At 36.7% G+C, this 25,989-nt stretch overlaps 1 protein-coding gene across 2 annotated transcripts in view; it reads right to left on the reverse strand.

Moving 5' to 3' along the window:
- Positions 1–7,481: 7,481 nt before the first annotated feature.
- Dnajc3 (DnaJ heat shock protein family (Hsp40) member C3) overlaps positions 7,482–25,989 on the reverse strand; it is a 58,923-nt gene continuing 40,415 nt past the window's right edge. For both annotated transcript variants that reach the window (XM_047553040.1, XM_047553042.1), the window contains 8 exons: positions 19,187–19,339; positions 17,229–17,410; positions 16,742–16,861; positions 13,375–13,480; positions 13,170–13,290; positions 10,144–10,276; positions 9,354–9,502; positions 7,482–7,840 (listed from right to left, as the gene is read on the reverse strand). In XM_047553040.1, coding sequence (XP_047408996.1) covers positions 7,683–7,840; positions 9,354–9,502; positions 10,144–10,276; positions 13,170–13,290; positions 13,375–13,480; positions 16,742–16,861; positions 17,229–17,410; positions 19,187–19,339 — 1,122 coding nt within the window. In that variant the 3' untranslated portion in view covers positions 7,482–7,682. The remainder of the gene's footprint in view (positions 7,841–9,353; positions 9,503–10,143; positions 10,277–13,169; positions 13,291–13,374; positions 13,481–16,741; positions 16,862–17,228; positions 17,411–19,186; positions 19,340–25,989) is intronic.

Genomic DNA, 25,989 nt, shown 5'->3' on the forward strand with positions numbered 1-25,989 from the left:
GGCTAAAACACTGGGTTTCTGTTTGGTGTTTTGCCAACTAACCTGGTAGAAGATATCTGACTGGCTGGTCTTCATGGGTGTTTGTTGAACCATCAGATCCTTTTGTATTCCAGCTTTATGTGCATCTCTATTCCTTATTCACAAATACATTAAAAAAAATAACTCATGGTAATCTTTGAATAATAAAAGCAATTAAACCCTTAACTGTTTTTTAAATGGAATTTAATGTTACTCTATAATCATTTATTTATCTTAAACCTTATGAGGTTTTTATCCTAGACTTATTTATGTTGCTTTTTAATGCTTATAATTTTATTTCATAAAATGATATTCATGGGCATATATCTATGTATTCTTTTTTTAAAAAAGGACTGGATACATCTATAAAAACTAAGTTATAGATGTAAACAGTTTGTTTTCCTGTTTTAATGATAGGAAGTAGATGAATAGGAATAGTAAGTATTAAACTATCCAAATAGCCTAGAATCATAGGATCTTGGAACTAGAAGAGATTTCAGATCATTTAAATCTCATTTCCTAATGTCTGATTCAGTAGGTCTGAAGTGCATATAGGAAATCACAATTGTTTAAAAAGCTCTCCAGATGATTTTGTTGATGAATAAAGTTTGAGAAACATTAATAAAGTTTAGTGGTTGCTCAGTGTGCCAGCTACCCTTTATAGGGCTCTGTCACATAGAACCTCAGGTCATCTTGGAAACCTCCAGGGCAGAGGGGAACTCTCGTCCTCTACTCAGAGGCCATTCTGTCTTGGGACAGCTATATAGAGAGTTCCACAGTGAGCCCAGAAGCTCTCTGCTTACTCTTTTGAGCTGTTAAGAACTGGACTAATTGTAATTTGAATGCAGCCCCCTAGAGTATTTGAGAAATACCTGTTAGCTTTCTGTCACTATGACAAAATACCTGAGATAAACAGCTTCAAGAAAGAAAGGTTTATTTTAGTTCATGGTTTCAGAGGTTTCAGTCCATGGTTGCTAACTATGTTGCTTAGGGCCTGTGGCAGCATAGTACACCATAGTAGGACTACATGGTAAAGGAAGTCTGTTCACCTAATGGCTACTAGGAAGCAAAGAGAAAGAAAGGGGCCAGGACCCTACATCACCTTCAAGGACAGGCCCCCAGTGACATAACTTCCTTCCACTGGGCTCAACCTGCTAAAGGTTCCACCAGCTCCCAGTAGTGCCACAGGCTGGTGAGAAAAGTGCAAGCAGACAGCCTACTATAGAGTCTGAACTAGAACTGTGGTAACCTGTGAGGTTAAGGTTGATGGCAGACCCAGAACATAAGCTGAAGACAGCCAAGTCTTCCTAGCACTTGATGTTTGGGTATGCAAGGTTTTCTTGGGAAAGTGCTCATTGTGTGGTTCCACTTACTCAAGTTCCTAGAGTGAAAGAATTGAATGCTTCCAAAAGGCACCACAGGCCACATATGAGCTGGAGCTGATAAAATCAGACCTCATCAATCCTAAAAATGTAGCTTGACACACGAGTGGGACCCTACACAAGAAAGGTTGTTCCTAGAAGCTGTAGCAGGCCTGTGAACCCAGCATCTGAGAAGGAACAAGACAGGAAGTGGCCACCACTCAGAAGAGGTTCCAGGGACCCAGGCAGAAGAGTTGCAGAGGAGTAAGTACACAGCCAGTCAGAGCTTCCTTCTGTATGACTTCCTTCCTTAGTATGACTAAGAGAATTTTCTTCTCTAAAATGTAGCAGCAAAGAAGTTTGTGGAACATAACTGCTCACAAGTAAGATTGGGCCTCAAGGGACTAATGTATCTCAGATCTGTGGTTCCAGAGATCACATGACAGGTGCTGATGGATCCATGCTCCATAGTGGAAAAGTATAAGTTATACCCCTGATTTGCCTGATTCTTTTACTTCATAGACTCTAGGTAGTGCACAGATTTCCAAAGAACCAGGTAGTTGGTTAAAATCTCACCTTTGTGGCAAAGTGAAGAAGCAAAGGCAGAACTTTGAAGGCCACAGTTCAAATTACAGGCAACCTTGATTTAGAGGTGCTTGGTCATATATCCAAGTCTATACTGTAACCACTTTTTTCTGAGTCTTGAAATGTTGTGACAATGGAACAGCTGTTCCCCATTTTGCACCTTTATTAACCCAGTTTATCAACTGTAAACTATTTTCTTAGTAATTCTTGACTTACAACTTACTATTAAATCCTCATAAAAATTTCAGATTTGCCAGATAATCTTACCCTCCATAGTGCTTATTGTTTACTTCAGTCATGTAGATCTGACATGTCCAACAGTAGAGTTGGTATGCTTCCTGATGTCTTCTACTTTAGAAGTTTGAGGTTTTATTAGAATTGAAGGAAAATTACTAGTATTTTAAAAGAATGACTCAAAACCAAAATGGTATTTGAATGACAAAGGTCCCAAATCAACCTAATGTTTTATTTAAAATTTGGGAGAGCTGGAAGCTGTACAGCTGGAGAATGCAATCTTTCTACTTCTGCGAGGTTTTGATAACTTGGGGTTACAGAGACACTCAAGTTGCAAGGAGTTAAACATTACAATAGCTGGTGTATGGGAAGAGAAGTACTAATAAAATCTAAGAAAACTGCACCCTTCACTTGTGAGAGAAAAATAACATCCTTTTAGAGAAACCAGTATGGGGGGGAGGCTTTTTAACTATAAATGACGTACTGTGCTCAGGGAAATATGCAAATACCAAAAGACTTAAAATAGTTAAAGTCCCTCGTGCTTTGTAAAAATGTTTGATTTTTATTTTCTCAGATATACCTTGGGCACTAACAGTGCAGGTGGCCTTTCCAAGACAGGGCTGCTCATTCCCTCGGAGTGTCTCAGCCAGAGTGAAGCTAATCCCAGAAGACTGACCCCCTACCTGTGCTGGTCAAAAAACAGACCTGAATGAAAGGTGGAAGTGTGTTCAGGACAGACGCTACAACCTGAGTTGTCTCTCACTAGAAACTGTGCTGGCTGTAGAGCCGTAAATGTGTGTAGATTCTATTACACCCCATTCCCGAGGGAGGATTTGCCAGGCAGAAAAAGGTCTCTAGCATTCAAGGCCTCCTGGGTGTGAACTGTATGTCTCAAGACTAGAGTAACTGGGTTGCTTTTTTAATGCTCGTGAAGCCCGATCCAGGCTGAGAAAGGGAGGGAGTAGAGCTAGTGACTGCTGAGCAGCAGCCAGAAGCTCTGGAAAGAATCTGTTCCTCCCCTAGTCTGATGTCAGGCAGCCCTCAGCTGGCTGCTTTCGCTTACATCATCCTCACACAAGACTGACAGCTCATATGTTGACAGGATGCCAAGAAGATTATGAAGTTAGGAGACTGAGCTGCTCAAAAATTTCTACATAAATATAAGTGTTCTAGTTCTCCTTACATCTTAGGATATGCAGAATATATAACCAAGAAGAAAGCTACCTTTGTTGGTAGAAATTTAATCTAAAGGCATCCCGGCTCTCTCAGGACAATAGAAGTGAATAAACTAAGTGGAAGGGAAGGACTGCAAAGCTATCTGAGTGTTAGATATTAATATGAAAATGGAAGAATTGTCTTTTTAAGTTCTGCTGTCCTAGGACTTGGAGGTTACCAGATTCCAGCCATTCCTGCTTTTGTGCTCTGATCTTCCAGGCCAACTCATATACAAGAGAGCACTCTACTGTTGGGAGAAATCCTGGTTCTTGGCTGGCAGCAGTGAACGTCTCAAGTGTGTAAGGAAAACCTTCGCACATACAGGCCTGACAGGAAAACGCAGGGAGGAGTGTTCCGCTTGGGCCACCTAGGAAAGTACACAACTGCCCTAAATTGACTCAAATGTTACCAAGGGAACCCCTATAGGAACCTGGTGGTCTGATACCCCATGGCACACTGTGATTGGGCAAGAAACCTATAAAATGTATAGCTGCTCCTGCAATAAACGAGTTTGCAAGCTGCTCACCACAAGCCTGCTTCCACCCAACTCCAGGAGTCTGGGTCTTGACTCTGTGCCACTTACCTCGCGTCTGAGTTAGTTCGGCACAAGAAAAGCAACATCCTATCACCACAGCCACTGATTCTGTGTAAGTAAGGTTGGAAACAGATTTCTAAGATGGACTTAGAATTTTTAAACTCAAAGGCCAAACATGAATCAAAAGAAGAAAGTACTGATATGACCATAAATATTTTTATTAAATGTGAAAATACACGGGCATAAAAATAGTACCCATATTTGTAGACATGTCTGAGATCCATTTCAAATAACTTTAGATTCCTTTTTTATTAAAACACTAAATCGAGATGGATTAAGTTAGTCATTTCTCTTATTCAAAACAACCTTAGGGTAAAAGTAATAGCTTAACTTCTCCAACATCTCCAGCTTTCACCTCCCCTGTGCTCTGCTTTCCTCTACAGGTTAAGTGTTTCATCCACAGATGATACAACAAAACCTGTAACTATACACGAAGCCACGTAGTGGCTAATTTTACTCTTAAGTCATTCAGCAAATGAGATCATCTGTTAAAAAAAATCATCCCAGCTCAACATTATTTGAAATTATAGAAAAAACTCAGCCACTAACAAAAGGAATGATCTGATCTAGAATAAGGATACTGGTTGTTACTAACAAATTAGCATTTGCCTTCTTCCCCCCTTTATAAATATGGAAAAGTCAACTACATTCAACGAAGTTGCATAAATCTCTCTAGGTCATCCTGTTGATGTGTACTTAGTGAGAACATTTTGCAAGGACTGTCACCAGTGGCCTGTACATGCAAGATAGGCGGCTCCAACACAGACCTGAAGAACCATTTTGAACTTGCACTTTCTTCTTGGTAAGTGTGAAATACAACTTCTGGTCAATTTCATGCCTTTAAATTAAGGTGAAATTTGTCATTATCTCCTATGAGTAGAAAATTATGTCAGTTTCAAATTGTGATTCTACAGTTCTTTTTTCTACTTGGTTATCATTAACATTTTTCTCTTTAAAAAATCATGGGTAGTTTTTAGATTTCATTATCAGAGCTCCCACAACTTATTTTCATACTGATATTTAAAAATAGATTTTTAACACTGACTAACGAAAACACATGTTAAAATTAGTCATCACATCCAATTCATATTAGTAAACTACTGGAATTGTTTTCAACTTATCTGTATTCATGGTAAGGAAACACAAACTTTCAGAACTAAGAAATGAATTAAATGCTGTCTCCCTTTTAGAACCTTTTTAAAACATAACTAGACTGACATGTTTTAATTCCTGCTGTGGAAGGTGTTTCCAGTGTCAATAGAACAGACCAGTGACCCCCCCAGTAGCCCACCAAAAGAAAGGGAGGGGTTGAGAACAGAAGCTAGCAAAAGCTAAGGTGCCCCTTTTTGATACGGTCTTCCCAAAACAGTCACAAAGGTTACCTGCAACATCTGCAGTCCCTAAAAAGAGACGGGAATGTAGAAGTCATCCCACAGAAAAAGAAAAATGCTTTTGCAGTGATGTGTTTTTACACTGTGTAGGAGCAGTGGAAGGAGCAGCTTCTCTGTCCCTTTACACATCCAGGGTTTTTCTCAGCCACTGTTTGAGAACACACAGTGACCGTATTTCTATTTGAGTGGACACCACAAGACGACTGACAACCATCCAGGCTGACACCTCAAGATCCTTGCTTCCTTCATCAGCACAAGCAATCCCAGAGAACTCATTTCCTTATGTGGCACTGGTACTTGGCACCAAAGCTGTGCTGTTCTCTTCATTGAAAACCAGCAAGTAACTATAGATTTTGGTTAAGATGACTAAACTAAATCCACAATAATTTCAGTTGTTAAATGTGGACAAAAAATGAAATGCAAAAACCCTCTGGGCAGCAAGTTAGGAGGCAGCTAGGCCCAGCTCTGACCCCTCCTGAGTCCCTACTGGCTCCTTGCTGGCAACTTTTTATGCTCCCAAATGCAAGGTGAGTCACTATTTCTCTTGTTCTGTGTGAAAATTCTTTCTTTTGAAAGTAGAGGCCGTCATTATTTCAAAGAGGTCACAGTGATATTATTCATAAAAAGCAACCAGGTTAAAAAAATGTATTGCTGACATAACTAGTAATGAGATTACTAGGATTAAGGAACAAAAAAGAATTTACTTTGAAATTATTTTCATATTGGCTTGAATTTTGAGACATTAAAATGAAAGCTGCAAGCTGTTCACTAGTTTTCAAAAAGCACTATTAAGTTTATTAGTAAGAAATAGATTTCTAAATAGATGCACAAAGCACTTAAGTGTTGTATGATTTATGTCCTTCAGTTTAAAAAAAAAAAAAAAACTTTTTCCATGTGTTTCAGGACATGACTAAAAGAAAACGACCTGTGCTTGGCTGTTGCAGTCTTCTGTGTTTGGGATGCCCCTACAGGAACCAAAATGCTTGATGTCACAAAAGCCATGTATTAGAACCTTTAATGCTTAAAATGTTTCAAAATGCTTAAAATGTTTCAAAATGCTTCAAGGCGGAACCAAAAACCTTTCTAGAATGAAGGTAATTCTTATCTAAAGTAATCTTAGATTTTAAATGCAGCATTAACAATTCCACAAATATTCACAGTTCTTCATTTAGTAACATTTTTAGGGCAAAAATTATCCAGTATACAATGACTGATTAGTATATATCTTAAATAGTTACCTTCTTCAAAAGGAAGAGGAAGGCATCTGTGAAGGAGATGCTGCCTTGTGAAGTGAAATAATGGGTGCAGAGCCAGCAAAAAACAACCAATTTGCAAGCCTGTACATTCTTTTAGGCAGAACAAAGAGTGGCATCCAGGCCTGGTTGGTAAGGGCAGAGCTGCTGCCCAACACACGCCAGCAAACTCCTAGGGGGAGTCACTCAGAGGGTCAGTCCAGATGTGTAAGAGACACTGTCTTACTGTGTTGCTTGAAGGTAGGAGTCAAATAATACCACTGCTTTATTATGTACTCAAACATAAAATGTAAAACAGATTCCAATTGTTCTGTTTAATGTTAAGCAAAAGGGCCCATAGGTTCTTAGAATTAAATTCAAGTTGTTTTTCAGTATCCTGTAGGTACTAAAGAAAAAAACGTTTAACATCAATCCACAGTCTATGCCAGGATTTATCAACTACAATTTGGTGGCAAATTTCCTAAAAGACTCTGCCCCTTCTTCAGTGACAGCCATGTTGACGCTTGCACAGAAATAAACAGTCAGTATACATTAACGGAGGCACAGTGATCTAACATTAGCAAGTGACTGAAGTGACCAAAATCTCTAAGCATAGTTGTCCCTAAGAACAATAAAGCTCACCTGTTCATATTCTCTTTAAGAACACTGAAACACAACCCCTTCTCGTGAAGATCATAGCTCCTTCATATAAGTACTATGCAAGGCTGTGAAGAAAAGAATCTGCACGCTCCAGTGCTGAACACAGACATGTGAGCACTTCCACGGCGAGCTGCTGCAGACCACGTCTTCCAGACATTCATAAGATGAATACAGGCTCTTCTGTCAGAGATAGAACCATTCCTTGCCCGCCCCCTGCAGATCCATCAACCTTAAGTCTAGAATGGATAAGAATAGATTTTTTTTTTTTCTATTAAAACAACTCTTTGGTCATGGACAAAGACTTGAAATTTGTTTTTCATTAGGATCCCAGAACAAGATTTTTGTTTTTTATCTTTAAAAAAAATTAAGGAAGAGCAGAAAAACAGTTGGTTTAATTGAAGTGGAATTTAAATCTAAATGGTCCGCCTGAGCTGAAGGGATTGAACCCTTGCCATGAGTTCCAGCTTCTATGAAAAGGGTTTCCGCCACCTCCTTGTTGACTCTCTGCATCTAGGGGATCTTCTCCATCATCAAACTTCTTCCTCATTTCTAGAAAATAAATCAGCAACTTTAAGACCCAGGCATGTACCTTGTGGGGACAGGGGGTGGGGGGAGTCAGGGAACTACTTTTCAGTTATCAAAATGGTTGTGCCTAATACTCAAATCCACCTTCTCCCATTCCCACCCAAAATAAATGGTACTAGAGACTAAATGCCAGTAAACAAGCTACTAAAAAAGAAAAAGAAAAAAGAAGCTACTCAAGGAATTCTTTGGAGAACTTAACTACAGAGAAAGAGACTTCCAAAAGTCACACTCTTCTGATGAAATAGTCATATTAAACCCCCAAAATTAAGTGTGCCAGCAATAACCTCATCAACACACCCTTCCCCAAGGATAAAATGAACTTTCTAGAACCTCACTATCTAACCTGAATAGCACTAAGGTTCCTCGGATGCAAGGGGGAGCAAGGGCCCCTTAATGCACACTCCAGCAGGCTCACTTTCCCTCCTTTAACTAATACCCCACTACTGTGCCTCTCAGCCCTGAGCAGAGACACCAGTGTAGGCACAGTGAGGAATTACAGAGATGGGAAGAAAGTGATTAGAAAAATTGTTCATCTTGAGAATAAGAACAGGAACTAGGGAAAACACCCTGTAGTTCTTTTCTCTGTGCATGGCTCTTGACGGCAGACTGCACTCCAGAGTCCCCTCCCTAAAAAAAAGACTCCTCATTCCTGGTCTGATGGAGTTGCCCCACACTGCATGGGCTGACCATTGGAGGCATATTGTAGGCATCTGTCTGATAGCTGCCAAATAACAAAACAAACAGTATGTGTTCCTACTAAGTGAAGGGCAGTTCTTTCTCCCTTACTAGATTATAAATTACTTAGAACAAAGGATCATTTAACTTCAATTCCACAGCATACAGGTGGTGTTCAAAAAGATTTGCCAGAGTGGCAAAGCTTGAATTCCTCTTTGTTGAATCCATTTAGCTCAAATTAAGGCTTCTGCTGACAAGGAAGGCCACAAAACATTATAGCTTATCAAACTTCTGAAATGGCGATGCAGTATTCAGTATCATCTCAGTTCTTAGCCTATCTCCAGCCCATGTTAATGTATGATGAAAGAACATAGGAACCAGTAAATCCATATTTGATTTAGGATAAGACTGCTGGTGATCACACCCAAAGAGGCAAAGGATGCCTTGATCAGTTTTCTCACATTCTCCTAGGAGTTTAGTAGAATTCACACTGACCTGTGAAGATGGAGGAACCTAGGAGATAGTGTATTATGTTCAGTTTTATCACAGGTCAAAAAAAAAAAAAAAAAACAAAAACTGGGACCAAAAGTTGTAGAAAAGATTCAAGCTTAGGCCTTCTCACTCCACATTTGATCTGAGGGTCCCCAGATATAAAACAATTTCTAAAGATGTAGGACCAGTCACAGACCTCAGACCATGCTCCCCACCCTCCACTTTTGACACCGCTTTCTAAGGAATAAGAACTAATAAATCATCAAGTCTACTTTCAAGAGACTAGGATGATATTGAAGGCAAACAATACCTGGATCCGAGAGAACTTCTTTAGCAGCTGCTATATCAATGAACTTTTTCTCAGCCTTTTTCTTTTCCTCTTCATTTTGGAAGTTATCTGGGTGCCACTGCAGTGCTAATTTTCTATATGCCTTAATGATTTCTTGCTTTTTGGCATTTCTGAGGGGTGATAAAACAATCATTAGTTAAGTATCCAATCTACTGCCATAAAAATGAGATTAACTGCCAGTGTGTTTATATAGTTCCCAGCTTTGTGTGACCATTAGAACCAGCCAGGCTGCTTAGATACCTGTTCACTAAGAATCTCACTGGGAATAAAGTACTGATTTTTACAACTGTCACTTTCTAAATTTTTAAGATACCTTGATTTGATTCCTGTTTGGCATTAAAAAGGCTTTGAACCATTTGCTTTGGAATTAGTTTACTTATTAAAAACAAAGTTTTAGGCTTTGGTCTGAAGTTTGACAGTTCACTGGGTCAGAGAAGGTAGATCTTGACTCAACTTTATTTGAATTGAACAACTTTATTTTTAGGCCTAAAGGAGATATTTTTCTTTTCTTCCTCCCCTCTCTCTCTCCCACCAAAAGAAAGCTCACTCCTTTAAACCTTCCTAATAATAATAATCTAGATCTAGCACCTGGTGTGCACAGCCTTGTCACCAACTTTTAATTCTTTATTACTGGTCTCGATATCAGAGAAACCTGCCTGTAGCATATTCAAAATAGCTTTATGTTGTTCAGGGAGAGAAAAAAGAGTAATGATTAGCTTTAAAACAGCAATATAAATTTTAATAATTTCACCTTTTTACTCCCAAGATTTTATAATAATCTCGTTTCTGTGACTGTTTCAGTAGTCTCTGTGCTTTTTCTAGACCTTCCCGAATCTGCTGATCATTTTCATTGTGTTCCTGAGCAGCTTCATAATCTTGAATAGCTGTCAAAATATGTTCAAGACAGTACAGTTAGGGGGGATTGCAATTCATTGCTTTTACTTATCCTGCAGTATCCATACCCAGCCCCTTCACCATTATTGCTAAAAGCTTAAATAATAATTTTGTTCATAAGCCTTAATTCTCTTTTGTAAGTGTAAGTTAGGTAAGCCTGTTACCCCTGTTCAACAAAATCCACTGCTGTTGGTTTACTTGTCCACACTCCCACGTCATCTCCCAATGCCTCCTTCAATGTATTTTCAAATCAGTAGTCCACATTTCACATGGCAATCTTCACTAAGACTGAAAGACTGTTACATAGGAAAGTAAGACACTGGCAAAGAAAATCTGAATGGTCAGCTTCAAGGGGACAGTTCAGAAGAGAGGCACAAAAGGGAGCAGGAAGAACATCAGCAGTCAGGATGACCATGTCAGCTACAGATTTCAACACAGACTGTAACAACAGTGATTTATGGCCAAGGATTTTCAGTTTAACAAGCAAGAAAAGTTTAAAGGCAGCCATCAGGATAGTCTAAGATGAACACAAACCTGTGCAGGCTCTTGACCTGGCATATGCAGCAGCTGCCTGCAGCACTATGCCCAGCTGGGGCCCAAAATTAGACTCTAAGCAGAGTGAAAGGTGTGCATGTGGAGGAACCCTTGACATGGCAGGTATCACAGGGACATGTTTCTGTGAACAGTTCCCACCCGGGCTCCATAATACAGAAAAGAATTTGAAGAAAACACAGCTGGCAAGTGATTTTCTCTCACTCCAAAAATCCATTATTCAGTACCAAATTGGTTTTTCTTCAAACTAGAGTCAGAGCTTTCACTTCTTATCATTCCCAGCTGCCCCTGGGAAGCCTTCTCTTAAGTACAGAAAGAGATGTGCTACCAGCCCATTACCTGTTTTTGAATGAAAAGTTTTCCTGGAATACAGCCATGCCTGTTCTTTTGCATATTGCTTTTGCACAGCAACAACAGAGTTGAATAGTTGCAACAGAGATCATATGGCATGCAGATCCTGTAATATTTACTATCTAGCCCTTTATACAAAACATTTGCCAGCTTCTATTAAGCAATAAAAAGGAATGAACTGCCAAAGCATGTAACATGAATCTGAAAAACAGGCAGTGAAAGAAGTTTTATATAAAAGTGGACAGACTATATTTTTCTGTTTACATAAAGATCTAGAATTGGCATAATCTATGGAGAAAATCTGAACAACAGCTGCCTGTGGGTTGGGGAATGACTGGTAAGAGAACCAGAGGGTAATTCTGTGTTCTGCATACCGACAGAGACTATCTCCTCTAAACAAAACTTTACACAGACTCTTCTAACTAGATCCCAACCTTGGGATTCTCCATCCTGGTAGAATCCACTTTGAGCTAGAGTGCTAAATCTATTTAGAAAAATCCCCCACCTTTGGTATCTGACTACCCTCTTATCATATTCCTTGTCCCTTGGTTCTGTATCTTATCACCCTGGCTTGCTTTCAGTAACAAGTTGAGCTTGTCTAGCAAGAATCTCCCTTACCCTGATGTTCCCCATAATAATTTTCTACCCACTGACAAACCCCTACACTCTAAATCCCCATTTATCTTCATTGAAGTCAGAGACTAGCCAAGCCCCACCACCAGAATCCATTATAGTGGCCCCTATATGTACCACTATGGCCCCCCCCCTTTTTATTATAACAGATATAAAATCTTGTGCTAGAATTCAAGAGTTAAACATCAAGTATACTCAAAGCAGTAGAATAAGCTGACCTTGTTCCATGTATTTGAGATAAATTCTTGAAGCCTTTTCATCATTTGAGGTCATACTTGTTCAACAAAAGTCAAAAACATATCTATGACCTACTTCCTATATCCAAACGTATCCTCCTTATGTTCCGATTGCATACGTTTCAAACCTCACTCAAGCTTCAAGGTCTGAACGCCCCATAGACTGTCCCACAAACAGTCACCAGAGTTGTTATCACTTCCTCAAAACTGCAAGATTCTTTGCAAATTGGGGAAAGCAGGAAAAGAATGACCAGTTTGTTTTTAAAAGTGCACAAATAAACCAAATTTAACCATTCAAATCCTTCATTTAACTATAACAGAAAACATTTAAAATGCTTTACCCGATTTGAAACAAAAAATACGCAATAAGATTTATAAGGATCATCTTTAAAAAAAAAAAAAGAAATGTTCATGACATGCTGTCACACAAAGCTACAAAACCATACATATAATTGTTTCTCAAAAAAATGCATATTGCTATATGTACCTTACTTTCAGAAAATAGGATACTGCCTTTACTCAACATCCTTGTAACATCTAGCAGGAATCTCATTACTTCAAATTGAACCAAGTAGAGAAAAAGCAGTTATCCTAATTGTTACTACACTGTATGAAGGTCACAGAGGATCATTTCCTATTAGATATATGACTTATATGTATGCCTTATGTTTTATTTGTATTATACATACTGTGCATATGCACAGGATATGTATGTGTGTACATATATGAATAAAATATAGACTAACGTGCATAGACAAAAGTCTGGGAAGATGTAAATCCAAAATGAATCATCTCCAAGTTCATCTGCAAGTGTCAACTTAGGAAAAAACAAAACAAATAATTTAAATTATAGGCTATGAGATCTATAATTAGAACATAAAAGCTAAAGTTTTTATATTCTACTGAACTAGTTTTCAACAACAGAACTCTTTCCCCGATGTGCCTTTTAAATCCCTCTAAGAGAATAATTTCATATTCATTACCATTGTTCTAAAATTGTCAACATTTCCAGGTATGCTGGTAAACTTGTTCTAAAAAAAGCAACTGAACATGTATGAATTTCACATAATTAACCTTTAGATACTTCAAATTAAATTCCTCAAAGATTTACCTTCATCATACATTTCTTCTATTAAATAGGCCTCTGCACGATCTTTTAGTGCATTCACATTGTCAGGTTCCATCTGTAAAACTTCAGAACATACTCTAATAGCTTCAACGGGCTTCTCATCCTGAAAGCAAGTATGGGAAAAGAACTTATGGTTGTTATTCATCATGTTAAGTATTTACATTTCAGGGAACAAGTCAATTGTTACCTTAGAAAAGCAGTGACAAATCCTTTCTTTTGAACGAACTGTGTATTCAGCAATGCTGGGCTCTGTTTTCATGACAGATTCATATTTGCTGGTTGCATCTGTGTATCTATTAAATGAGCAAATCGTGATGATTAAAAATAAATTCTCTTTCCAAAGCTGTGAAAAGGACCTCTCCCTTCACTGTGGGTTGCTTTATCAATTAAAGTAAATGAACACCTGCTTTCAAACACTGCTTGGACCTTATTAACCTAGAGTTGCATGGAAGGTAGAGATGAGAGAAACACCTGGCCACAGGAGACATATACCCAGACAAATCAAGGCATGCCTATGAACACCAAATCCAGTGATGAAGTTCTTTATGGAACAATGCTCAGATTTTGAAACTGAGTAAAACACCTGAAGTTTGAAATGGAGCACTTTCAACAAAACAGAGATCCAGTTTTATAACATGAAAATAATAGCCCATTATGTGCCATTTTGTCAGCAAATGTCAATATTCACAAATAAATATAATGCAGTTCCTTATAGAAGGAACCTGCTTAAATTCCCAACTTTACAAGTTTTCTAAGAGCTATACGTTTAAAAGAAAAGCTAGTTTCTAGGAGAGCTGAGTAGATGTACTTAGCTGAAGGAAGTGGGGAAAGTACAACTAAAAATCCTAGATATTAAAAGCAGGGGAGAGAGGCAAACTATCTAGTGGCTTTAGGAACTGAGGAAAAACATGATGGTAAGTTCCCTGGATTTTATTTGGCTTCATATATCCCAGGTTTGGAGCTGAAGATGCCAGCAACCCCAAAATGCAAAGCAAAAATAAAAACCCAGCCAGAATCTATTCTCCCTGACCAGAAGACCTGAAGAGGGCAGCCTAGCAAAGCAGAAAGCTATTTAACAGTAACAACCTTAGTCTAGCCAAATACTTCAGATAAACCAGGCCCCGCCAGCAAAGGCCAGTGGGGAAACTAGACATCTCATTGCTGAGGCTGAATGAGGTTCCCTTCCAGCGCTACCAAGGCAGTGACAGAGAAAGCCAAAAGGGAGCCAGGACTTTCCTCCATCCTACTCCTCCAGTAGTGGTGTCAATGGAGAAGATCATGTGAGGAGCCAGAACTTTATCCTGCACCAACCTATTTTCAGTAGCAAGAATCCCTCACTACCCTCAGTTATCAACAAAGGCCAAGGGGGAAACTTCTATTTCCATCCAGCAGTACCAAGGTGTGATACCCACCCTCCACTTGGCCAAAAAAAAAAAAAAAAAAAAAAAAAAAAAAAGCCAAAAGCAAGGTTTAAATTAAAACCAGAGCCTTATAACAAAATGAAAATTAAAAGTTTCAATTATAAAAACCATTCATATCCAGAAATGGAAAGATCTCAGACCAAAAGAGAAAAGACAATACTAAATCCCAACTAGAGATGTTAGAATCATCTGATACATTTTAAAGCAGCCATGAAGAAAAAGCAACAATTACAAATAAAGCTTAAAACAAGTGAAAATCACAGGATGGCTCAGCAAAGAAAAGACCAAATGGAATTTTTAGAACTAAAAAATAAGGAAATGGAAATAAAACCCTCATTGAATGTACTCCATAGCAAACAAAGAGGACAAAGAAAAGCATTCCTTAACTGGATGGATATTATCAAATCTGAACGACAAAGAGGACACAGTCTTAAATGAATACTCTCAAGGACCTGTGCGATTATAACAAAAGATCTAACATTTATGTCATTATAGTCTAAGAAGAAGAGGACAAAGAGTTAAAGAAGTACTTAAATAATGGCTAAACCTACATATACTCACACGTTGCTTAAAAATGGAGCTGCATTCTGAAAAATGTGTACTTGGGTGATTTCATCATTGCAGAAGTTTCAAAGACTACATTTTTACAAAACTAGATGGTATAGCTCAATCGCCTGATGTGGCCTCTGACACGATGTTTTAGGCTACTGCTGCATAACATTGCATACTGTTTTATAGTCAACTTTTTTAAACAAAGGAATATGTATATAAAAATAGTAATATAGTTGTGCGTTACCATTACCAACTATTATGCATTGTATATAGTTGTATGTGTTACACCTGGATACAACTGTCAAGTCTGCTGTAGTCAGCATCACCAGCAACACCTGACTGATGTGTTACAATGGCTATGATATCACTAGGCCATCATCATCGTAGGGTACCATCATTATATATGTGGTCTGTCTTGAGTAAACATTGTGATATGGCCCATTATATATTGGAGAAGCTAAGTGACTTACAAATAGAGTAACCCAAGAAATCCAGGCCAAGCAAGATACATTATAAATAAACTAATGAATATTAAAGGTGAAAGTCTCAAAAACAGAAACCTGAGACTCTAGAGGGGAAAACTATCAGAATGACATAGAATCTTTTATCAAGCATTGTGGAGGCCAAATGATAGTAGGAGAGAAATGATTATGGCTATTAAAGGGCAACATGAGAGATTCTTATGGTGAAGAATTAATATCCTAACTGTGATACTGTACTATTATAGTTTGCCAGAAGTTGGGGGAAATTGGGTACAGCATTCTCGTGTGACAGCTTCCAATGGTATTAGGAATAGGGAGATGAGAGCCAACCTTCTACTAAGCATTGTTGTGTGGCATGTCCTCCATTCTCTTCAACATCCCTGCCCCAACATACAAACCACCTATAAATAATACTTACACAGATACAACCCATATTTTTGGCAACTTCTATGTATTCTTTTTTTTTTTTTTTCAGTTGTTCATGGACCTTTATTTTATTCATTTATTTATATGCAGTGCTGAGAATCTAACGCAGTGCCTCACATATGCTAGGCAAGTGCTCCACCATTGAGCCACAACCCCAGCCTGCACTTTTATTTATTCTTTTGGCTCAGGATTACCTTTCCAGCAAGCTTCTTGCTTTAACTTCTGGCCTTCAATATCTTGGATTTCATTAAATGCCCTTCTTTGGTATTCCCATCACACTCTCTACATTCTAGCAGTTTGGTATCATATTATCTTTTAATAAGCAAACAAAGCCATAAACTTTTCCACACAAAGCTATAAATTATTTAAGACCAAAAACTATAATTGAATCATTTCTGTACTCTTAGTACATAACTCAATGCCTGAAATAAGAGACACTCAAAATTTGGCCTAACATAAATCTGCTGGTAAGAATACTATACAATTAATATTTATATTCTGCCTTATTCCCAAAATATACAGTCCTGGTGGTTTTGCTAAAGCACTGTGCCATCTAGAATGACCCTCAATGACCAGGAAATAAATGAGCTTGGTAGAGTTCAGTAGTTCATTTATGCCCACACCCTAATCTAAGAAGGAAAGTACGGGTGGTGGTTGGGATAAACAATCTTACCTGCCATCTTTGATGAGCTCTTCAGCTGATTCAATCAGCTTATTAAGTTTTTTTACTTGTTTATAGTGTGCAAAACACCTTTTATGATCCTGATCAAGTTTCAGACATTCACGAACTTCACTGCTCATGTAATTGAAAAAAGGAAACACCAAGTCAAAATAATCGGTTTCCATATTACATACAAAAAAATCACACAAAAAATTATTTGTAACAAAACATACTTAATAATTTACTATGTACTTGTATGTGTGACACAATATCATGAACATTTACTAATAATTCAAATTAAAATTACCTATATAGAATTATACATTAAACACTATTTTATTTATAGCATAAAATTAGCCCTGCTTATTTACTTTAACGAAATAAAAATGTTTCATGAAAATAAACTGTGAAACTAGAGTAACATAAGGATAATATATAAACAGTATAAAAAGTCAACCACATAATTCTAATAATTTAATATTAAAATCTTAAGACTGACCTGAGGGACAGCTCATGGTCTCCTAGTTGGTAGTACAGTGTGCTGATTTTATAAAATGCTTCAGTATTATCATTCTTCAATTTTGATGTGGCTTTTAAGTCACTTATAGCTTTCCTAGGTTCTCCTTCTTTTATAAAACATTCAGCTCGAAGTTCTCGTAGTTCTGCATCCCAAACACAAACCTTGAGAAACAAAAGAACTAGACTTTAAGAATCAATTGTGAACATTCATTCTTGTATCCCACATATTTTTATCTGTATATTTATAAACATAAAACATCCTCAATGTGATGACTTCCATATTGTAAAGAGTGTTAAAAAGTCTGATACAATTTAAATGTGATTTAAAAAAAAAAGATGTAGCGCCAAGCACTATGATGCCCACTTGTACTCCCAGCAACTTAGGAAGCTGAGATAGGAGAATTGCAAGTTATAGGGCCACCTCAGCAGCTTACCAAGACCTTGTCTCAAAACAAAACAAAACAAAACAGGGCTGGGGAGATAGCTCAGTTGGTAGAGTGCTTGCCTTGCAAGCACAAGGCCCTGGGTTCAATCCCCAGCACTGCGAAAACAAAACAAAACAAAAATGCTGGGGATATAGCTCAGAGGTAGAATGCTTCTTCTGGACCCAATCCCCAGTACTGGGAGGAAAAAAAGGTGGCAATTGCTCCAAAAATATCTTAAAGTTCTAATGGTCCTTTTCTTTCTTCCTTCAATTATATAATTCTAAAACTGAATAATAAAAAAAGGGAACACTGCATTTAATATTAACCATTGTTCCCAGTGAAGCATATTTGAAAAGAATATTCAATAATCATTTCTTTTTACTTAATCAACAATTCTAACATCTAGTCCTGAAAATAAATCTAGCAAAATACACTGCAAAATATGTATATATTCTACTAACTAAATTCTCTTTTGTAAAGTGTCATTTCCTTGAAATTAAATCCTCTTATCAAAAAAATAAAGGAAAGGAAAAAAATGTAAGAAGGTTGGAGACGGAGGCTTCACCATTTGTTTTATCAAAAGTCCATAATGTTTAAAAAATATACTGGCATTCTCAAAACATAAACCCAAAAGCCCACCAGTGTAGCATATGGAAGTATCTTTACATAATTTCTTAGAACTGTTCTAAAGTCAGCCAACTTTTCACATTTATGAAGATCAAAATCAATATCATATAAATTAAAGATCAATGAGCAATAAGGTAGGTCAAAATGGACAGTCTACTATTACAAAGTAAAAATCATAACATTTCATAATATTACAAAATACTTCAGTAAAACATGAATTCCACCAGCCCATATCACAAGATTTCCCCTATATAATTATCAAAGAAATGCCCATTCTACATACAAGTTTGCTACCAAGATTTAATGAAACTGTACATCAAAGTACTGTGAAAATGGTAATTAAATATGAATTATGACTACTTCCATTTCAATACTTTAGACTTCCTTCTGAAATAATTTGTCATTAAATCCTTCTGAGGCAAGGAAACCACAGATTTAAGTTTCCTATCTAGAACCCTCTGGGTCCTGTCAACTCTTTATCTGCCTTCTTTCCTACAACATTCCTCTTTTTTTCCAAATATCATTTTTCCTTTTTATTCAACCACTGTCATCTCCTACCCCATTATATAATCTTCAGAGTTCTCTTCTCCAAAAAATTCAAACAAAATAGCAAAGCACGCAATGTATAAAAATATGTAACTCTCACTCCACAGCACATTCACAACACTCTGAAAACATCAGTTTTCAGCACATTCTGAAAACTTCAGTTGCAAATTATGTTCCATACAAACACAATTTTCCACTTAACAGCTGAAAGTTCAAGGATCAATCTCATTTTATTCTATCTAGGTATTTTGTAGTATATTGTATGTCTAATTGTATAAACATGTCTTAACAGTTAAAATCAGTAAGTGCCACTTGTCAGCGTAGTATCTAAGAAACTTACCTCTAAAATCTTATCAAGGAAGGTTATAGCAGCAGTATAATCTGCACTTTCAAAAGCGCTGAGTGCTTGTGAACGCAAACGTTGCATTTCATCAGACTTTAGAAGTTGAGCCTGGGCTTCCTTTTCTTCATTTTCACTTGGGTTAGATTTGAGCTATAAGAATAACAAATCAAACCTTAAATACAGTACCTATAATATAAACAAAGTCTGATCATTCCAAGTAAGCTTAAGCAGATCCTGATGCAGAGGACCCCAGTTAATGCCCAGATTCTAACCACATAAATTTTGAAATAATACAAATGTGTGTTTAAGCTGTTAATTTGGATAATTTGTTATACAACCACAGAAACTGTGAGGTAGCAGTAACACAGGGTAAAAGTTTTACTATTTCTCTGTGGTCAAATTATGAATATTTCCAAAAAGATTTTGTACTATTAATGTTTTAAAATGGGCTAAGTAATTAATAAACCCAAATCATGAATTAATTATGTATCTCCATATTATTTGCATTTTCTTTGACAATAAAAGGGAGATAATAGTACTTACACCCTGTGGAGCAGTTGTTGAGAGATTAAAAAGGTACTCTACACATAGCACATAGGAAAGTACTCCAAAAACACTAGTGAAATTTCAAACTCCTTTGTGATCTTAATTTTTCTTTCTGCTTTATTTTATTTTTTTGTTGGGTGGGGGGTACAGAATTGAAACCAGGTCCTTGAGCACGCTAAGCATATGCCCTACCACTGAACTACACCCTCAACCCCTTTTGTGATCTTTGTATAAGGATAGATAGCAAAAGATACATACTTTAAAAGGATGCTCAATTTATTCCCCATCATATACACTGGCCAACTTAAACTGGGTATTCTCTGTTTTAAAATAATTAAGGTCCTAGATTAAGAGAACCTAAATTTGACTCCTTTGAGGACAAAATAAAATTAGACTATGATGTATATAGTCCCACTTATTTTTGTGCATTTGTAACATGAGCTTTTAGGAAACAGTCACAAAGTCAAAAGGCAATCTACAGATAGGGAAAAATTTTGAAAAGCATCAACCAGAGAAGGGGTTACTATTCAAGATTTATCAATAATCCATACGACTCAATAGCAGGAAAATATATAACAGACTAAAAATTGGTAAGAGACTTGAAAAGAAATTCTAGAATGTCCCCCAAAGGTCCATGTTTTAAAGGTTTTATTCTGAGAATGGAGTCTAGTGGAATATTTTAGGTCATTGGGATTGTGCCCTTGATGGGGACTGTAAAACTCTAGTCTCTTTCTCTTCTTGCATCCTGAACATAAAATGAACACGCTTTCTCCACCAACTACTCCCGATGATATACTGCCTTGATGCATACCCCAAACAAGCAAACAGATCAGGAACAGATACCTCTAAAACTGTAAACCAAAGTAAACCCTTTCTCTTTTTAAATTGATTATCTCAAATATTTTATTATGGTAACAGAAAGCTAACTAACACATCTGTTACCAAAAAGAGATGATAAGTTTTAGCAAGGGTGTGGAGAAAGGGGAATTCTTGTTTATTGGTGTGACTGTAAATTAGTACAGCCATTGTGGAAAAAAGCATGGGGGAGTCCAAAAAAATTAAAAATGGAACTACCATATGACCCAGTAATCTCTCTCCTTCGTATATACTCAAAGAAAATGAAATCACTGCCTTGTAAGTATATTTATAATTTCACGTTCATTGCAGCACTGTTTACAAAGGTCAAGATATGGAAACACCTTAGGTATCTGCCATAGCTTGGATTGGAATGTACCCCCAAAGGTCTGTGTGGTAAAGGTTTGATCTCCAGCATGATGCTGTTGGAAAGTGGGACCTTTATGAAGTGGAGTGCAGCAGAAGGTCTGCAGATCACTGGGGGCATCCTTAAAGGGGATAGTGGGATCCCAGCTCTAGTTGTGTGTTATGTTGATGCAGGCCACAAAGCAACGGATTCTGGACTAAAACTTCTAAACCTGTGAGTGAAAATAAACCTTTCCTAAGTTGTTTTCTCAGGTATTTGTTATAGTTAACAGTAAGTTATCAAACAGCATCCATCAGTGGACAAATGGATAAAGAAACTGTCACACACACACACACACACACACACACGAATATTCACCCATAAAAAGGTGGATATCCTCAGAGGATATTATGCCAGATACATATGAAATAAGTCAGATACAGAAAGCTAAATATTGTATGATTTCACTTAATGTGTAATATTTGTAAACAAAAATGTCAAATCTACATAGAGAATAAAACAGTGGTTACCAGGGTCTGGGTAAAACAGAAGAAATGGGGAGTTGTGAATCAAAGGATACATAGTAGCAAATATGCAGGATTAACAAATCTAATGATTTAATGCACAATATTAGGAATATAGTTAATAATAGTATGTGTGTGTCATATTCAGGATTTATTGCTAAATGAGTAGATTACAGCTACTCTTGCCACAGGGGAGAAAATATGGATGACTATATGATATAATGGATATGTTAATTTCTTCCAGTTTAGTAATAGTCACTTCACTATATATGTATCTTTATGCTGTCATGTTGTATCCTTAAATATGTACAATAAAATTTATTTTAAAAATTAAGATGTTAGACTTTACTAACATACATTCATTGAACTACTTATTTTTCAAAAACAAATATTTCCAAGGCTAAAAATTTCAATTATAGTTTGGGGAGTAAGTAGCACAAATTTTAAAAATTTCATACACTTGATATATATAGAAAAATACAGAATATTTGATGGATATGCAATATTCTCTAGGGACTTCTGGAATTTGCCTTTATAGTCTTTCTGCATTCTTTCTGAATGGCAAAAAAAGAAACCAAGAATCAATTTTTTAAGTGAATATTATGCAAACCAGAGGGTGGGAATTACATTCAAGCATTCTAAGGTTCTTATGTTCTCCACAATATTAAAGCTTACTATTGTTAAATTAAATAAGCATAAGGCCATATCTCCATATAGTGAGTTCTCACTTAAAGAACAGTTCTATTTAGTATGTACACTGCAGTAAGCCTCAGCCAGTTGCAGGCTGTCAACTTACAGACCATGTCCAAATAAGGCAAAGGCAACACTTTAACCAATCAAGCTGTTTCTATACCTCATTTCCATTTCCTTTCTATAAAATAATTACCTCATTGCTGGAACCCAGCTCTCTAAATCTTTTCTGGCTCTAAGTACTGTCCAATTCATAAATCCTTCTTTGCTAAAATAAACTCTGCTAAATTTAACATGCTAAAAGTTTTAATACTATTTAGCTACACTAATCAAGAGCCCAAGAATAGCAAAGGATAGACACATAGATCAATGGAACAGAACAGAGAACCCCAAAATGGACCCACACAAGTATAGCCAACTGAAAGATGTACAAAAGCAATTAAATAAAGGAAATTGCTAGAGTAATGGAATGTCCAAAGGCAAAACAGATCAAATTTGACTTTAACCTAATACATTATATAAAACAATTCAAAATAGGTTATAGACATAAATGACAAAACAGGAGAAAAGTTTTATAATTTAGAGCTTGACGACTATTTAGAAATGATACCAAAAGCACAGTCCAAGTGAAAAAAATCAATTTTATCAAAATTAAAGATTTTGTTCTGTAAAAGACAATTTGAAGACACATTTTTGCAAATATATGCACATATCTGACAAAGTAAATAAAACACAAAGAACATTCATAACACCATAGTTTAAGAAAAAGTACTCCAATAAGAATATGGCAAAAGACATTAACAGACATTTCACTGAAAAGGATTTACAGATGAAAATATGTTCAGCATCATTAACCATTAGGGAAATGCAAATTGAAACCTGATAACACTATATCAGGATGACCAAAATTAAAACTAACAATGATACCAAACCCTAGATCAAGGGGAATGTAAAATGGTATAGTCACTCTAGAAAGCAATTTGGAGATTTCTTACAAAATTAAACACAATAACTTTACAACCCAGCAATTGAACTCTTAGGCATTTACCTCAGAGAAATTAAAATTTATGTTTACACAAAGACCTTTTCAAGAATGTTCATAGTAGCTTTATTTGCAGTAGCCCAAACAACAAAAACAATCCAAATGTCCTTGAACTGATGAATGGAAAATTATGTCATATACCATGACATACCGTACCATGGAATATTGAGCAATGAAAAGGAATAAACTAAGTGATGTATGCCAAAATCTGGATGATTCTCCCAAAAATTATGCTGAATAAAAAAGTCAATTGCAAAAGCTTATAACATTTGAGTCACTGTATATAACATTTTTGAAATGTTAAAATTTGAAAAATGAATAATTAGTGGTTGCCAAGAGTTATAGATAGGGGCCCAGAAGGGGTAGAAGGGAAAATGATACGGTTATAAAAGGGCAACAGAAAGGATTCTGGTGGTAACAGGACTATTTGGTACTGTTGACTGTGGTGGTGACTACACAAACCAACATACATGATAAAGTGTACAGAAGTGAACACACACAGATATGACTAGTAAAGTGGAGAGAATCTAAATAAATTGGTAGACTGTATCAATGTCAATATCCTGGTTTTCATATTGAACTACAGTGTTACAACATACTGCCATTAGGGGAAAATGGATAAAGAATACATGGGATCTCTGTATTATATCTTTGAATTGCAATATGAATCTACAAATACCTTAGTAAATTTTTCAATTAAAAATAAAAGATTGGGGCTGGAGTTGTGGCTCCATGATAGAGTGCTTGCCTGGGTGAGGCACTGGGTTTGAGTCTCAGCACCACATATAAAGAAATGAATAAAAAATAAAATAAAAGACTATTCAGTTCAGATGCACACTCTCATAGAAGAATTCTCATGGAAGTAATAGCAAGGGCAGTTTTAAGAACACATTAGCAGAATGACAGCACAGAACGATCCAAAAGTAGAAGGTAGAAAGTCTCATGAAAGTACTGCTTCTTATTTCTGAGAGGTTTTAATATCAATCCCAGAAAAGACATTAATACAGCTGAGGTTCTAAAGATCTCACTTTTCTAAATGGTTACAACAAATGCCTACAAGAATCATTTTGTGCTAAAACTTAATCCAAAATTATTGTGTTGCATCTAAAAGCTACTATAAAAGTTGTGAATGGAAAAAATTTTAAGTTATAGATTTAATCATTTGCAAGAAACACATACACTTTCTCATCATCTATCACTTATCCATGCATTTGGCACGTTTACACAACACTGGTTAGGGAAGAGTTAGTCCAGCACTATTGCCTCCCCCTGCAACCAATCTTCGACCTGCTCTCCTGAATATTAATTCAATAAAATCATCTTCCCAAGTAGGCAGAGAGAACAGATAAATACAAAATGACAGCCAATTTAACTGAGACTACAAGTCAGCTTCTCATTCAATACAAAGAAGTCTAACGTTTTGGGGGGGGTTTATCTGCAGATGACTGAGTATTCTGACAAGGCCATGAAAATGTTATAAACTTTAGATTTGTTATCAGAGTAAGCATTTCAATAAATTGCAAAAAAAAAAATGAAAATAACAATGTCAAATACCTTTCTAAAACCAGTCCAAAAACAAATCCATATTAAACAAAAATGTAGGTCTTATGTAAAATATGGGCAAGAAATTGGCTGTCTCTCTCCTTCTAAATCATTTTCACTGACATGCAATCTATAATATCCAACCCTCCCCAACAAATCCAAAGAACTTTATGCCTGTGAAGTAGACATAATGGATGACTGCAAATCTCTGTTAAGAATCTGTTTTCACCAGGTGAGGTGGTGCACGACTGTAATCCCAGTGGTTCAGAAGGCTGGGACAGGAGGATCACAAGTTCAAAGACAACCTCAGCAACTTAGTAGGTCCTGAGCAACATAATGAAACCCTGTATCAAAATGAAAAATAAAAAGGGCTGGGGATGTGGCTCAGTGGCTAAGTGCCCCTGAGTTCAATCCCTAGTACAAAAAAAAAAAAAAAAAAAAAGTTCTATTTCATGAAAATTCCTCTCAAACAAATGAAGTATCTCTTTAAATCACTCAAACTTTAAGAATACTTCAACATCTCATTTATTAATTCTTAATTTTACTTCTTATGCTTTATGAGTCTTGTTGAGGAAGTCTATTCCTAAGTCAATATGATGGAATGTTGGGCCTAAATTTTCTTCTGGTAGGTGCAGGGTCTCTGGTCTAATGCCTAGGACCTTTATCCACTTTGAGATGATTTTTGTGCAGAGTGAGAGATAGGGGTTAAATTTCATCCCACTCCATATGAATTTCCAGTTTTCCCAGCACCATTTGTTGAAGAGGCTATCTTTTCTCCAATATACATTTATGGCACCTTTGTCTAGTATGAGATAACTGTATTCATGTGGGTTTGTCTGTATCTTCTGTTCTTTACCAGTGGCTGTCTTGTCTGTTTTGGTGCCAATACCATGCCATTTTTGATACTACAGCCCTGTAGTATAATTTAGGGTCTGGTATTATGATGCCTCCTGCTTCAGTTTTCTCCCTAAGGATTGCTTTGGCTATTCTGGGTCTCTTATTTTTCCAAATGAATTTCACGACTGCTTTTTATATTTCTATGAAGAACATCATTAGAATTGTAATAGAATCTTCATTAAATCTGTATAGCACTTTTGGTAGTATGGCCATTTCAACAATATTAATTCCGCCTGTCTAAGAACATGGGCGATCATTCCATCTTGTAAAGTGTTCTTCAATTCCTTTCTTTAGTGTTCTGCAGTTTTCACTGAGGGGTCTGGTCTCTCACCTCTTTTGTTAGACTTATTCCTAAGTT

The sequence above is a fragment of the Sciurus carolinensis genome, chromosome 5 (genome assembly GCF_902686445.1).
Source record: "Sciurus carolinensis chromosome 5, mSciCar1.2, whole genome shotgun sequence".
Lineage (NCBI taxonomy): Eukaryota > Metazoa > Chordata > Mammalia > Rodentia > Sciuridae > Sciurus > Sciurus carolinensis.